The sequence below is a fragment of the Galleria mellonella genome, unplaced genomic scaffold, assembly GCF_026898425.1.
Source record: "Galleria mellonella isolate WM207_F2 unplaced genomic scaffold, CSIRO_AGI_GalMel_v1 utg172, whole genome shotgun sequence".
NCBI lineage: Eukaryota > Metazoa > Arthropoda > Insecta > Lepidoptera > Pyralidae > Galleria > Galleria mellonella.
In genome coordinates this window covers 4,286,160-4,302,650 of record NW_026442015.1, presented here as the reverse complement: position 1 = coordinate 4,302,650, position 16,491 = coordinate 4,286,160, and the positions used below count along the sequence as shown (strand labels likewise).

The 16,491-nt window shown below is 34.2% G+C and overlaps 1 protein-coding gene across 2 annotated transcripts in view; it reads left to right on the top strand.

Moving 5' to 3' along the window:
* LOC113509501 (uncharacterized) overlaps positions 1–16,491 on the top strand; it is a 69,862-nt gene that overhangs the window by 47,952 nt on the left and 5,419 nt on the right. For both annotated transcript variants that reach the window (XM_052893000.1, XM_052892999.1), the window contains exons 2-19: positions 3,025–3,115; positions 3,946–4,436; positions 4,729–4,888; positions 5,758–5,953; positions 6,700–6,776; positions 7,020–7,218; positions 7,975–8,110; positions 10,039–10,156; positions 10,635–10,827; positions 11,084–11,243; positions 11,448–11,946; positions 12,214–12,370; positions 12,486–12,531; positions 13,058–13,177; positions 13,950–14,071; positions 14,697–15,078; positions 15,680–15,836; positions 16,312–16,480. In XM_052893000.1, coding sequence (XP_052748960.1) covers positions 3,025–3,115; positions 3,946–4,436; positions 4,729–4,888; positions 5,758–5,953; positions 6,700–6,776; positions 7,020–7,218; positions 7,975–8,110; positions 10,039–10,156; positions 10,635–10,827; positions 11,084–11,243; positions 11,448–11,946; positions 12,214–12,370; positions 12,486–12,531; positions 13,058–13,177; positions 13,950–14,071; positions 14,697–15,078; positions 15,680–15,836; positions 16,312–16,480 — 3,473 coding nt within the window. The remainder of the gene's footprint in view (positions 1–3,024; positions 3,116–3,945; positions 4,437–4,728; positions 4,889–5,757; positions 5,954–6,699; positions 6,777–7,019; positions 7,219–7,974; positions 8,111–10,038; positions 10,157–10,634; positions 10,828–11,083; positions 11,244–11,447; positions 11,947–12,213; positions 12,371–12,485; positions 12,532–13,057; positions 13,178–13,949; positions 14,072–14,696; positions 15,079–15,679; positions 15,837–16,311; positions 16,481–16,491) is intronic.

The following is a 16,491-nucleotide window of genomic DNA, read 5'->3' as shown; positions in this document are numbered from 1 at the left end:
CTTCAAAACGAAACACAGCCGTGCTAACTGCTTCACGGTAGAAACACGAATGGGATAGAGGCGCCCAAGCAAACAACTTTTGTACAAAATCTCCCTCTGGTTGACGGCTGATATCATGATAAGGACGAATAGAGAAGTAAAATAAGTTTAAATTTGCGTTTAGTAAACATCCCGTCGTTAATGTACGTAATTTCATGACAGAGGTGTTTTTTTTTTTAGCGAAACAAAATGTATGTATAAATATTCCACACTGAACACTTGAACACTAAGTTAATAATTTAGTATAACTTTTTAGAGCATAAATATCTATTTATGCTCTAAAAAGAAAGAATCGCTGATCGACAAAAATTTTCACGTTTGGGACAGAGGAAAAGTTAAGTTCTTATGCTTTATCTAACCAGTCTGTCAAGGTGACTCTATGTTAATTATAATTATACCATTTTCAAAGCAATTAACTGTATATTTTAGTGAAATTAAAAAGGAAGTGATTCTTAATTCGTTTGCAGTTTTTTTCATATGTAAGTTACGCAATATTTTTGCCAAGTATGAATTTTTCTTGATTTTTGTCAATAAGGTTACCTTGAATTTGTTGTGATTGAAATCGTTACTTTTTACGAAGCAAAATTTTATGGTCATCTTAAATCTTGATTGATAAATAACTTTATATAATATATAGCATCATAAATAAAATAAATAAATAACTACTTAAAAGGTCTGTTTACTTCTTTACATTATTTTAAATATTTTATAATAACGTGACTAAGGGAATTTAATGCTGGAGGGAAGGATATAAGCTACTTTTTATCCTGGTCACGCGGACGAAGTCGCGTGTAAAAGTTAGTTAAAATATCAATTAAATATATGTATTATTATTACGTGTAAGGAGCAATGATCGCCACTGAAACATCGACTCAATCTACTCTCACTCATGTACTGAATGAAATACTAAATGTTACAGTGTCAATGACTCCTAGTTGTCTTGTTAGGGTACTGTAGTCATACATACTAAAAGGAAAAATCGAGAAAAAAAAGTATATTCTTTTAAGAAAGTATTCTGATAGTGTAACAGGACATATTTGTACAAAGAAATATAAATACCTTTGAAGAACCCCATAGTAATCTCACATTTGGACGCGTCATGTTAGTATGGTCCTTTTGATAACACACATTTCTTTCACCTTATATTGAAACATTTTTGGATGACGCAACGTTTAGATTCTCAGTCTCTCTCAGATCGTAAATCAAAACAAATGCTCCCCACCGCTGCAGGTTAACGTCAATATCTTGGGACACCATGGCCTCTTTTACTTTAAGATACTGGGCGCTTGCTGCGCCGCTCAGTTATTAATGACATTCTTCGTCAGGCTATTGTCATCCCAGGCGTGCTTGCCATTCTAGAACCTCCAGGATGTCCTTGGTACATTAGAGGATGAGGCGTCCGCTTGTATAGGACTTAGGCCTAGGTCGATACGGTGGCGCCGTCTCACCTTCCAAGTATATCCATGAGGGCTGGTACCGCAAAACACTAAGAGACTATCAAGCGCCGTAAATATTCATTCCTTGAAAATGGATATATATTTATAGCGTCTGGAGTTGAGACTCTAGGCCCGTGGGCTCGTGGGCCCAAGGACATGAGTCTTTTCAAAGAGATTCTTTCATTTCATGCGTCTTTTCAAACGTCTGATGGAAACCTCTGGCGACTAGAAGGCTGGTCTGTACTTTGGTCAACGCATCTCCATAGCCATTCAGCGTGGAAATGCAGCAAGTCTTCATTTGGCAGTGATTTCAAAGAAATTTTTTATCTTTAAGTAATTTTTTAAGGTTTTGTTATTAATATTTATAGTATGGCGAGCGTGTATGAAAAGATTGATGAATGTGGAAGAAGCGAAAGGGGTTCGTTTGAATTGAAGCATTTGGCGTTCCATTGTTTCTGCCTACCCTAATGGGAGATAGGCGTGACAGATATGTATGTATTTTTTTTTGATCGGTGAAAATGGAATGGTAACCCCGCCTGCGCTAACGGAATACGCTGGCGGAGCACCAGTGAAGGGTGATAGATGAGAATGAAAACAGGCCAGTTAGCCCATCATGATGAATCAGGAATTAACCATGATAGTTTCCAGGGAGAACCGCGAGGAGGTCGACCTGGTTGGATATATTGCGATATGTATGTATTTATAGTACTTAAATGTAAGGTGTGTATATAATAGATATATTTTTTACGCCATGTGCCAAATATTGTAATTTGGTGAATAATATTTGAAAAAAAAAATCTAATAGGCAGAACCTTCATTCTATTCCGTATATCACACGTGTTCTTATAAAACATTTCTCAATCGATCTGCCGTGATATAATGTTAAGTGTAATAGATGCAACTATTTCAAACTTGTCACGGCCTGCCGGTCCCGAGTGGCGATTGAACATAATTTACAACTAGAAACGACACGTATGATAATAGGTATATGTCTATCAAAATGTTACTTTTTTTTAAACGATCAATGAATTTTCCAGAAGGTACGATTAATTTTTTGCTAGTACGAGTTAGCGGGAATAGAAAACTTAGTTTTAGTAAGTGAATCGACACTAAGCCTGTAAAGACGTTTCTATGTTTGTCGTAACTTTATACAATTGTAAATAACTGTGAATACAGATTCTGTTGTTGTGTACTTGTGTATGTATCAGTCTGTGACATCGCAGCTCTGGAACAGATGGGCTGATATCTCCGTAGTTTTTTTTTTTATTTTAATTGTTTGTTGATAATTTGTAGGAAGTTTTTGTTTTAATTTCTCAATCATGAAAATAATTAATTGATATGTTGGTATTTAATCGGCTTAAAAAATATTATTTTGATTGTTATTGCATTTGTTACGCAATATTTTTATTTATTGTGCACTAATTTGAATGATTATTTTTTTAATAGACAGGATTTATGTCCTTTTTGATCCAATACTAATTTTTGTCACTAGACTATTTGCTTTTTGCGGAAAAATCTTTAATTTATTAAACTGTCATCTTTGTACCAGGTCCGGGACTGATTGACGAGTTGGAAGCATATATGGCCCCCGTCGGCGAGAGCTGCTACCCGCCGCAGCCTATAGACGCACGCCGACTTGGGTACGTACCCTATGTTTTATTGTTTTGGGGTGTTTATGATGCTTTGTTTAGGCAACCAGTCCTCACTATTAGTTAGGTGCACTATGTTAATTAGGGCTCAATACAGTTATTAGGGAAGCATAATTTCCTATGTACAGTTATACAGTTTTTCTTTTTAATTCTTTATTGTATTGTTAAAAATTTCGTGAGTACGCTTTATATTTTAACTATAAGAAAATTGACATACTTGTATATATTTTTTACGAAAATGGTTGATCATGTTTCGTTTAATTGTACTTTAACTTACTAGAATCATGAACCTGTTAAACGTTAAATGCTGTTTTGAAAAGTTCATCCGCATCAATTTTTAGACAATCATCAAGTTAAGTCAATCATTTATTTGCATAACACACATATTTGCAAACATTATTTATCCTAAGATTGATTTTTTTATAACTAAGATAGTGCTAGATACTTTCTAACCACATAGTCCATTTAATATACAGGCTATGCAATATCACCAGTAACTATGTATTTTGGACTTTCAGTATACACAGAATATCAGATGAAAATTATTTTATGATTTTATCCAAATGAGATGAATCATAATGAATTTAGACAATTAGTACAAATTTTGTAAAAAAAATTAATCACTAATTAATGTTAAGTAATAGCTAGTATATCTTTCATAAAGTAAAGTTTTAAAATTCATCTTGATCCACCATAGACTAAGAACTCATAAAATCTAAAAGCGGTCTTATTTGAACAAAACATTATTCGTCCTTCATTAAATTGTTCATTTCTTATTGAGTTAAAGCATTGAAGTTGTAAAATAAACTATCTCTTTATAGGGGCCACCAACTGCCAGAAAGTCCACCGGACTCCGGATCGGAAAACCCATACAGTCCTGAACAAGTACCTCATGCTATCGCCGTTTCCCAAACCGTTCTAGGTTCAGACTACATGCTTGTACATGATCACATAAACCATGAAATTCTACAACAGGACGGAGATTATATTTATGAGGAATTGAAATCTGATAACTTAGATCATGAAGTACTAAGGAATAACCTTAGCGATGTAGTAGTTTTGCCACCAGATCCAAATATTGTGGAGATGGGTATCAGAACTGTGAGACACGACCTCAATTTGGATCCATACCACAATAGATACAATCAAATGAGAGTAGACATGCCTGAATTAGAGCAGGGGATGTTGAATCCACAGTTGGTTGCATTAGGACATGAAACCTTGACTCCAGTCTACACAAGCCTACAAGAACCTAATGTTAAAAAGAGAAAGCACTCGCAAGATACAAATTCTCAAGTTAAATGTGAACCTGGTAAGATATTTAATATAATGATGCATGAGTTTAAAGTATTTACAATAGAATAATGCTAAGGGCCTATTGTTCAATATTATGTAAGAAACATTTAGACTTGTATTTTATTGCTTAAATTTGTAAAGAAATAACTTTAGATAATAAAATACAAAATAGATCGGCCATTTTTTCTATACTGATATATTAGATTTCATGTTAAAATAATTTAATTTAAATTATATACTCGTAGTTGTTTATGGTATTAATTTTAAATTCTTAGCAAAGTTAAACTATAATTTGTATTATTTGATAGCGGCTTTGTCTCCTGAGAGTGTGAGTCAAGTACCTCGTCCAGCGCCACCTTCGGTAGACGGCTCTGAGGCAGGTGATGATGCTCCACTGCAGTGCATCAGATTTGCCACCTTCCAGCAGGGCTCTTGGTACTCGTTGTATGATTGCAATTTAAAACCACTGTGAGTATTGTTATTTTTAGAATTATATACGGGAGAGTTGTGGACATATTTAGTCAAATAGTAAGGTGTAAATAATTACAAAAATTATAATAAACCCCCTTCTTTTGCCAATACATCAAAAGATATAATAAGGTTAATGCTTTTTCGTGCAAGTATAATTCTATACGTGATATTTATAAACTCATCTGAACTTTACATATATTATGACTTTTTTATTTTCTGTAGCTAGCTTGGGATATTATTAGTAATAATGCAGTGAATTTTGTAAATAGTGTATCATTACTTATTAAATATACTTACTGTCCCATGTAAATATATATATGAAGTATGCATATTCGCGAAAACACATTTACATTTATTTAAAAAGAAAAGTGATCTCTGTAATTTTAACACAAGAAATCCTCAAAACTTAGTACTACCTTATAAAACTACAACTTTGTATAGCAGAAATGCCTACTGTATGACAATAACCATTTATAATAAATTAACGGACGACATAAAAACTTGAATATATTTAAAAAGAAACTAAAAAGATGGCTGATAAAAAAATGTTTTTACTCGGTTAATGAATATTTTGAATATTTTAAAGCTTAAATATGTGACTCAATTAAAGTAATTTGTAATCTGTATAATTTATTATTAATAAATACGTAAATATATTGACATTTATATAATATGAGGATTTAAATAAAATAGTATTAGCATAGTATTAGCATAGTATATTAGCACAATTAAATAAATTTTGTATGCCACATTTTGGTGAAAAATGTGAACAATATTTAAATATTATATACCATCTTTTATACCATTTTTCAAACAAAATAAAGCTATTTGTATTTGTATCCATTTAGTGAAAGGTTTTTCTTCAGATCATCACCCTCTTATGTTGTGGGAGCGGACAAAGGATTTAACTACTCTCAAATAGACGAGGCGTTTGTCTGCCAGAAGAAAAATCATTTTCAAGTAACATGCCAGATACAAACACAGGGCGATCCACATTACGTAAAGACGTCAGACGGATATAAGAAGATTAACAACTTCTGTCTACACTTCTACGGTGTTAAGGTAACGCAAAACGAAAAATAATTTCATGTTTTGATCATACATAGTCTTCTAAGGTTATATTGTTTATTTAGTCTACTAAATTATTTATATAAAAATTGTGTTTAAAAAAAGTCGATCAAGTGGCTGTCGGACTCGATCAACGAGTGTTCCGTATAAACTTATTAAATATAATTTTTTTATGATATTTCACTACAAATTTACGGTTTTTAGATTTCCTTTACTTGTGCTACATGACGTTGCTTCTTGCCAAATTTTATGATTCTAGGTTAACGGGAAGTACCTTTTGATTCCCTTTGCGAATGTCAAAATATGCGATTTAAATGGAACATACATGGCCATATTTTTGAATTGCGTCGATTAAAAAGTTTGAATTTTTCACTAGTTTAAGAAATTGCAGACCTGAGTGTATGATAGGGTCTTGACAGACGGATGGACGGACGGACGGACAACGAAGTGATCCTATAAAGGTTTCGTTTCTTTCTTTGGAGGTACGAAACCCTATTAAAAAGTGATATAAATTAAGAATATTAGAACAGAGAATATACTTTTTTAAACAACTATTATGCTTCAATTGCGCTGTTAGCAGCATACAGACACTTTACTTGTTTATAATCTTAGACCAACACCTTATAATACTATTTCACTGTAACGATTGACATAGACAACATTTTGGTGTGTAAATCTCTTATAAACTGACCATATATGAATAACATCTATAAACATTACATCCATAATTGTTTACACAGGCGGAGGATCCAAGTCAAGAAGTGAGAGTAGAGCAAAGCCAATCAGATCGGACGAAGAAACCATTTCATCCTGTCCCGTAAGTATTTACTTAAGCGTTATTATTCAGTCAATATGAGCAATTAAAAGATTTGCTGCTTCAAAATTTTAGAGACTTAAAAATATTGGTTCAATGATTTTGGTTATCTTATAATATGCAATCAAAATCTTTGCCTGCTTTGCCCAAATGGACATTATATCCCATATCATAGTTTGTCTCTAATTTGGGAACCAGGTAATTATGTGACTATCTGACATTAACACTGACCTGATTATGTTTTAGAGTGGAACTCCGTCGGGAAGGTACTAAGATCACCGTAGGACGTCTCCACTTCGCCGAAACAACTAACAACAATATGAGAAAGAAAGGCCGACCTAATCCCGACCAAAGACATTTTCAGCTAGTTGTGGCTTTGAGGGCACATACTTCTCATGCAGACTATATGATAGCAGCTCATGCTAGTGACAGAATTATAGTTAGGGTGAGTTATCTAAGTTTTTAAGCAAGTTAAATGTAATATTACAGACACAACTTAGAAATGGGATCGTATAAAAGGTTATAGAGTCTCACAATGAATTCTGCGACAACAATGATGTTATTCATATCTATACGCGGAGATTGATGGTTACCGCTTTCTATCAGCTGGACAGTCAACTTGTTTTTCAAAGTTTGCTCATATAAAAAAATAATAACAGATATTATCAAATCTACTTAACTTCTTAATATTTTTGGAATAGCAAACAAGTTCACAGTTCACTTGATTGTAAGCAGTTCCCGTAGTCTTTATACATAACAATATTAAGAGCGTTGCAGAATATTTGTGTCGATTCACGCACGTGCGTTAATATCCTTGAATACCAGGGTGTAATGTATAGATTACATATTACCAAGATTTTCTTTTTTATTTATTTTTTATGATACTTAGAATGGCAAACAAGCTGATTAAAAAGGTAACCGTGACCTGTAAATATGAACAGAATCATGAACATTATGTATGGTGTATAATGCATGTATTTCTGCTGCACGGCAAAAATAATTCAATAACAATTTCACTCAAGCATTTCTCATAAAACTAACATCTCACTCTTACTTGTACTTATAAACTGGTTACGAGTCTTTGCTAAAAGCAATATCTAAAAGTTGTCTTTAATTTTTATAGTTTTTTTCCTCCTACTTTTTTTTATTTTTTTCAATGTCTTTTTATTATTTACTTTAATATTACCTTCTTTAATTAAAGGCATCGAATCCCGGACAATTCGAGTCGGACTGCACGGAGAACTGGTGGCAACGCGGAGTCTCCGACAATAGCGTCCACTTCAACGGACGTGTTGGAATAAATACTGATAGGCCGGACGAATCATGCGTCGTTAATGGTGAGTAAACATTATAAAAGTGATATAAAAATATTATACTAGATATAGTACTCGTATATTAAACTAGATTAGAATTTACTGAAATTTTAATACTTTCATAAATATTGAATAAAATGTTTAGTCGAAACGATTGAATTTTGTAAAGGAGGATGCGTGCAACAGGAATAAATAGCGCCAAATTTACCAGAGGGAGTCTTTGTACAAAAGTCGTGTGCTTGAGCATCTATGTCCTATTCGTGTTTTCACCGTGAAGCAGTTGTGTTTGCATGGCTGTATTTCGGTTTGAAGGGTGGGATATGGCAGTGAATTTACAGGGTACACCCGAGTCCTCAGGAATGGCAACGCAAGGTATCATGGGCGAAACAGTACTGCTCATGTCAGTGTTTCCATAGGCGACAGTAATTACTGTCCATCAGGTGGGCCGTCAGTTTGTTTGCTATTCTAAGTTGTATAAAAAAAGTTTTGTGCCTTCGATCAAACTGTTTATAATAATTCCACTCCATCCAAAAGTTGCCTGGAAGAAATCGTTTATAGCGATAAGGTCGAATTGTATCATAATTGTAATAAGTTTAGTACTGTATCTTTTGGAGGAATCAATAAAGAGTATCTATCTATCTATATTTAGGGCCAAGAAATTTGCATATTGCTTTCATTGTACAAAAGGCTTTTAATATGCTTTACCACACGATGAAGACGGATTTATATACCCTCTAAAGCACAAAGCAAGTAATAATCATTTTAATTTAATACAATTTCTTGATACGACACTACACCAACTTTTTCCTTGATTTGCCTGATGTAACTATGCCTTGGTCTCTCCCTTTCCCTCCTTCCTTCTGTCTTACCGTCTGTCGAATCAAGTGTCTCAATATTTTTTCCCTTTTCACCTCAACAGTTTTTACAATTTGTCTCTTTTCCTTAACCCTAAGCAGGATCTCCTCATTACTAACTCGATCTTTCCAGCTAATTTTCTCCATCTATCTCCCTTCAATCCCTCTATGTCGAGGCTGTTTCGACGCTGAAGAAACGGCTGCTCACATAATCCTAGAATGTGAAGCTGTGGCCCATCAATGTTTAAAAATTCTCGGAATGGTGAGGTCGCTCCGTGAGGTCTGTGAAGATCCCAGGAAGCCTCTGTGCTTCTGGACGAGCTAAGTTGGCTGTACTAGCCTCGACTCTAATGAGAGGCTAAGCGCTGAAAATAGAGTCCTATTTACATTACAATACATTCTTCATCCATCTCCAGCACCACATTTCAATGGTCATATATATTATTATTTGCTGACAATGGTAATGAGTTTTGCGGTTAAATATATTAACTTCTACTCATAAATACCTATATGTGCTGGGTGCTTGTGGTTATTACTGACCACTATCGTTTAATATCAGTTTTTATCAAGACATTTGATACGCTTCACTAGCCGTACCCTGCGGCTTCGTCCATAATTGTATCATAACATATTGCTCACTACATCTCAAATTAATACTTCAACAAGAAATAGTAATATTATGTGGGATACTTTAATATTTGTTGATAACGTTTATATTTCCATATTCCATATATGCATATGCATACATCACGCTCGTCTCCCATTGAGGTAGGCAAAAGTATTTCATACGTGTACCTATATGCATATACATTGATATCAGTTTCTTTTCTTTCTTTTCCAACTATTTCTAATGTATTCCATACATACATAACATATCTGTCACGCCTGTCTCCCATTAGGGGTAAGCAGAAACAACGGAATGGCATTTGTTTCGATTTAAACAAGCCTCTTTTGCTTCCTCCATATTTATCAATCCTTTCATACACGTTCGCCAGTTATGGGTAAAATATATATATATATATATATAAGATATATACAATGCCAACCTAAAATAATATGTAAAGGCATATATAAATATACATGCATATCTTTTTACAGGAAACCTAAAAGTTATGGGTCGAATACTGCACCCATCCGATGCAAGAGCTAAACATAATATAGAAGAATTGGACACAGCTCAGCAACTACGCAATGTGCAGAGTATTAGAGTCGTTAAGTGAGTTTTTATAGATTCGTTTGACCCTCTGTAGTACATAGTACTATATTAGTATTAGTATTTATATCAGTTTCTTATTCAACGCAAGTTATAAATAACCTAATGCAGGGGTCGGTAACCTTTTGAGTCGAAAGAGCCAAAAATTACAATTTACAAAAATTTAAAATTTTTAAAATCTACAAAAATAATTCTTATCAACAATAAATAGTACTTGCATAAATAAAGTTTGGTGCCTGTTTCTCGTTAATCGATTCAGAACGATTTTTTTTTCATAAAATAAATAATATTTGTGTATGTATCTAAATAGCGGCAGCTTTACAATTATTTACAAAGAGCCGCAGGTTGCCGACCCCTGACCGAATGAGATTTTATGCAATTAAATTATATTTCATATATGAATTCTATTTTCGATATTACTAAATTAAAGTCTCTCTTAACTCTTTTTACTATTATTTATTTACATGATATTTTTGCATAGGTTTAACTACGACCCTTCTTTTGCTGAGCATTCCGGTTTATTAGGCTATGACCCCACTGCGCCGACCCCCCAACAGGACACAGGGGTCATAGCCCAGGAAGTAAGGAACGTGCTCCCCGAAGCTGTCAAGGAAGCAGGAGACATGATTCTGTCTAATGGGGATACCATATCCAAATTCTTAGTTGTTAATAAGGTTAGTCTTTAGCCAATTTTGAAATAATCTAAAAAATAAATTTTGTGTAATTCTAAGTTTTAATTCGAATAAATTGCTTTAAAGGTAGAGCAAGTATCATAATATAATGCTATATGTATTTCGTATTAACGTCAAATAAAACAAATAAACTAAATTAAATGGTGAATCACGAAAATGACGTAGAGACCTTTTTTTTTGACAATTAATAGATATATGGGCTTTTTTTTACTAACTACTTAACATTTTTTTTTATCAGGATCGTATTTTCATGGAAAATTTAGGAGCCGTCAAAGAACTGTGCAAGGTGACTGGCAATTTGGAGTCAAGAATTGATCAACTCGAAAAGATCAACAAGAAATTGTGTCGAATAAGTATACTGCAGCGAAGAGACAGCTCCAGGTCGAGTGTCAGCAATGGTATGTGATTTTTATTTAAAATTTTAATGTTAAAAATTTACAGTTACTCGTCAGTTCTAGGACTAAGTATAAAAGTGACAAATAATACAAGAAGTCCTCTTGCTGTAACTGCATATTTTTTTATTCTTAAATCAAAACTCAGATATATTAAATTAGACTTAAATTAGAGACTATTACTGAAAAACAACACATTTCTGTCTTCAGATTCACGTTACTCTGCGATATCAAATACATCAAGAACAAACTACAGCGATAGTAAAATATCCATTGACCCAATTAGAGGTATTGCCCGGAATATCCGAAAACATGAATGTTGCCATAAACTAAGCCATAATTCCCCCCGTTTCACAAAAAAACAGTGCAAGAACTGTCAAGGGAATTCCAAGTATGGCAAGTTTTACAATTACAACAAAACGTGTGTCCGCTATCATTCCAGTAAAGAGGATAAGACGGAAAAATTAGATGCAAAATATGTCGAGACAGACTCGAGTAGGGTCGAAAAGTTGCCAGATGAAAATTACAGTTCAGTCTCGAAGAAAGATTCTTGTCTCTGGTTGAGGGATGAGGACGATTTTTCATATAGCAACTCTCGATTACCCTTTTGTTGTCAAAGGAAAAATACTTATGACGCCAGCAGCGAGTTGATCTCAAACAAGTTTTTGCAAATTGTTATAACTATATTGATATTTATTATGGCTGTATGGTGAGTATTTTTATAGATTTCTTATCTTCTTTAATGTAATCCCATGACAGGTGAAATCTATAATATTATAAACCACTGCACATGACTTTGCTTATTGAAATTATAAACAGTAAGAAAGTGTTACCAGGAAAAAAAATATAATTTTTAACTAAGATCTATTCAACTATATTGAAACTGTTTTATACTTCTATATTTGCATTAATTAAACTTCAAACACCTTTTGCAAAATAAAATTACATGTAATAAATTATAATTTTATATTTGCAGTCTAGTTGTCATGTCAGCATTATACTTCAGAGAGCACCAAGAATTGCTCTCTATGAAAGAAACGAGGATGCACGACAAATACACGAACTACCCGCATTATAGTAAAATTAATATGAACAACGCGCATAGAGCGCCGCCGGACCAAAACCAAATACAGGTAAATTAATACTGTTAATATTATGGTCCTGATTAGAATACTTGGAACGTAATCGAATGATCTACTAACTAAAGTGAATGACAATTATTCAATAATTGATGTATTTCTATTTCAGAATTTAAAACCTTCCCAACATGCCACTGTAAAGAAAACGGTCAAAGGTTAGTTTAAGAATTTTATAAATATATCTTGAAGTAAGTAAAGTAAAATTATATAGAATATAAAATATTTTAGGCAAATTTTCAAAATAAAGGAACACAAGAGATATGTGCACATAAAGACTACTGGAACTTTTAGCATGATTTTTTTATACTTTTTTTATTTTATTTATTACGATTTGCGTTGTATCAAAAACATAATTGCTGTATAACTTTTTTTTTATCTATAATAATAGAATGGTAGCCTGCACTAATGGTATACGATAGCAGGCTACCAGTGAAGGATGATAGGCGAGAATGAAAAAGCACGTCAGTTAGCCCATCGTGAAGAATATACCTGGAATTAAGAACGATGATTTCCAGAGGGAACCACGTGGACTTGACAGTGTATATAGCAACCATTGGGAGTAGCTAACTGGCAGTTCGCATTACTAACAATCTTCATCCTTACTTTATGTATTAGGAATGAAGATTTTGGATTTATAATTCGTACAGTCAAATGGAAAGATAAACTATTACTTTATTACAGAGAAAGGTCCTCACAAAACTACGCAGGAGTACAGTACCAGTCCACCCACTGATCTGCCTCATACCATCGCTACAACATTACTAGCCTCAAGAAACTATGTCAAAAACTTCATTAGCAACAGTGAGTATCAGACAATAGAAATAATAGTAGTGCTGAATAGTTACTGGCTTCAACGATCATCATCATCATCATATCAGCCTTTAATTGTCCACTGCTAAACATATGCTTCCCCCTTGAGGGGATTTGCCAGTACTTGGTCTTGGTTACTATCATTCTAGTACAAAGGACAAATATGCTGAAATTGTCAAGTGATGGCAACTCACATCGTAGTCTACGAAATAGATTAAAAGGGTTTACCTATGACCGTCGTTGAAGACCATCTGAGAAGAATTGGCTGCATGGCCCAGGCATAGAATAGGTCACCCCATCCTTTCCTGTGGGTGTCGTAAAAATCAACTGAGAGTTGGCAAGGGATGGGGAGCAGCGTTCCTCTTAAAACATCTCTAAAGCCTAACTGCGATTGCCAATTCGCCTGCCAAGCGTGGCAGCTACTGGCAAGACCTTCCAATAGGGGGGGGGGGGGACTATGTTCAGTAGTGTACAGTAACGGCTGATATCATCATCATGATAATGATAATGTTCTTTAGAATGAGTAGATTCTTAATTTTATGTACTGTTCCGATATTACCCTATATATTCAGGAACGAAATGTATCACAGCTGCTTTGCAGATATTACAAGAGTAAACGTAAGAACTGATCCATATATCTTAGATCTTGGATTTTCATTGAGTTGAAATGATAGATTCCTTTATTTGATGGTAAGTACCTTATATAGGCTCGTACCTCGAAATGTCGGATTTACCTCATTAGTGAATATTTTCTTTTGTTCAGATATAGAACAGACCTCCCAAGCACCACTGGAACAGCTGATCGCGTTATCCAGAACCTCGGACGTGATAGGCGCCGGTTGCGCGTTCCCAGTCAACCTGAACGAATTGGACCCTGAGTGTCAGGTAAACAATCAACGCACATCTTTTACTTTTTTTGACCCTAAGCATAAAACTCGTTCGATGCCTTTATCTTTGGAGATATCATGTACGCATTCAAGACCTTAACGAATTTTTTTAAATTTGGAACATCAGATTGTAGATTTATTTCACAAATTGGACGTTCGCAGAATAAACTCTTTTGCAAACGCAGTACACAATGTAAGGTGTAAATGTTACTATTTTACTAATTAGAAAATATACATCAAAACGTCAGTAATAAAAATCAGGTATGTAAATTCTATTTACCTGTAACTGCGTCGCGTTAATGCCCAATAAATGTATTTTAAACATACATCTACGAGTAGAAGAAATTCTAAAAGACCTTAAATTATGACGAATACAATGGATGTTGTAGTGTTTGTGTGTAATCTTTGATGTTTATAGTATTTGGTCATTATATACATTTATTATTTAATTGTAAATTTTTCACGCTGCTTTAAAAAAGGATTTTAAGCATGTCATTCGATGGGTCCAAGATGTTTTGGTAAGATTAGTTAAAGATACTCCTTCTTTTAAGATAGTCCTAAATACTGTTTATCTATACTTAATTTTATTTTACGTAATATTGATTTAGACCTTTCTTTCTCAGTCATCGTGCGGCCTTGACTCACCTCAAACATACGAGAACCAAGAACCGTTAGAAAAGACAAAACCAGATAAAGAATTGAATGAAACTTTCGCCAGACCTCTAGAGCCCTTACCCAAGGATAAACTACCTAATATCCCGGTCCTTGGAGATGGGGAGAAAAACCATTCGTCGTTTAAAAATGACAATGACTCTTTCAAGAGTCAATTGCATGACGAAATTATAGCCGAGTCCAATCTTTTAGACTCTAATAAACAGAACGGAACAGAAAGTGCTAGAATGAAACGGGATATAATTCAGGCCCTTGGTGTAGTGAAGAGGACCGCTAGGCAAACGAATCAAGAGGTACTGAAGACTAGCTCAGAGGAAAATTTTAGCGATGATGGTTAGTTTCTCTATTTAATTTAAAAAAGTATACAGACATAATAATACAGATAGAAAATACAAGAATACAGACAGAATGCGGCAAGCTTCCTAGCTACCCTTCCAGTTGGTAGTAAGATTTTTTTACATTTAATTAATGTAAATCATTCTTTTATTTTTTTTTTCCAAATTTTATTGTATTTCATTGGTGTGAATAGGTTTATTACATTAATAATAAATTGAAGTAGAAATGTAATCACCTCCATAATTTATTTTTACTGTAATAATATAATGTGAAATATATATGTAAATGTCTTATGTTGTTAAACATTCGCACGCCGACATAGAGGCAGGAAGTAAGTATCCCTCATTTATCTAAAAATTATAGCAAATATAAATTCATTTTATTTCAACTTTTTGCCTATTAACAACAAAATATCAACGACTGCTTTGATTAAAATGTAGATCCAGGAATAGTTGGAGCTAATTATTCAAAATACAGCCGCATTACTTGGAATGTCGATTTCTCCTCTTGAATTCACCGGACACTTATTTCTTTCACAAGTTTACGTGTATACAGGGAGTATTTATATGAATAAAATACAGTATGAAGTGTTTTTCAGAATGCGAGAAAGTCAACGTGGGCATACTGTCCAGCCAAGCGATAACAAACACCTCTATCTTCGTGGAGACCGTTTGCCCCAGGGTATCATATACCTTCAACTACACCGTAAGGGTGTCTCACTGCATGAATTATAAGAACATCGATATTACATTTAGGCAAGTAATTTAAAGATATAAACTTACTTTAATTGCAAGATACCAGAGGGACACTTTGTACAAAAGTCGATTGCTTGGGTACCGCTGTCCCATTCGTGTTTCAACCGTAAAACAGTTGTGTTTGCATGGCTGTGTTTCGGTTTAAAGGGGGGGATATGGCGTGAATTTACTGGGTACGGAGGAATAACACCTGAGTCCTCAGGAATGGAAACGCATGGGGGGTATTATGGGCGAAACAGTATACTCTGTTATGTCCATGGTACTGCTCATGTGTATAGGCGACGGTTACCACTTTCCATCAGGTGGGCCGTCAGCTTGTTTGCCATTCTAAGTTGTATAAAAAATAAAAATCACAGCTGCGAGTCGTCTTAACGGTTTGGTATCAATACTGCAAAAGAAATACGTGTCGCAAAACGTATAAAAAATATCATTTTTGATAACTATTCGTGAATTAATAACTTCCCTTCACCCACAGGTCATCCAATCGGCGAGAGTTCCGTCGATGCGACCTTCATAACTGCAAACACGAGGGCTGTCACAAACTGATCCCGAATGGGGACATGTGGACATCTAAGATGCCTCTTCGCACGGACTGCAATATCGAGAGCCTCATGAGAATAAGGGGCGTCGCTATACCCGTTGAGGTCGGTAAAAA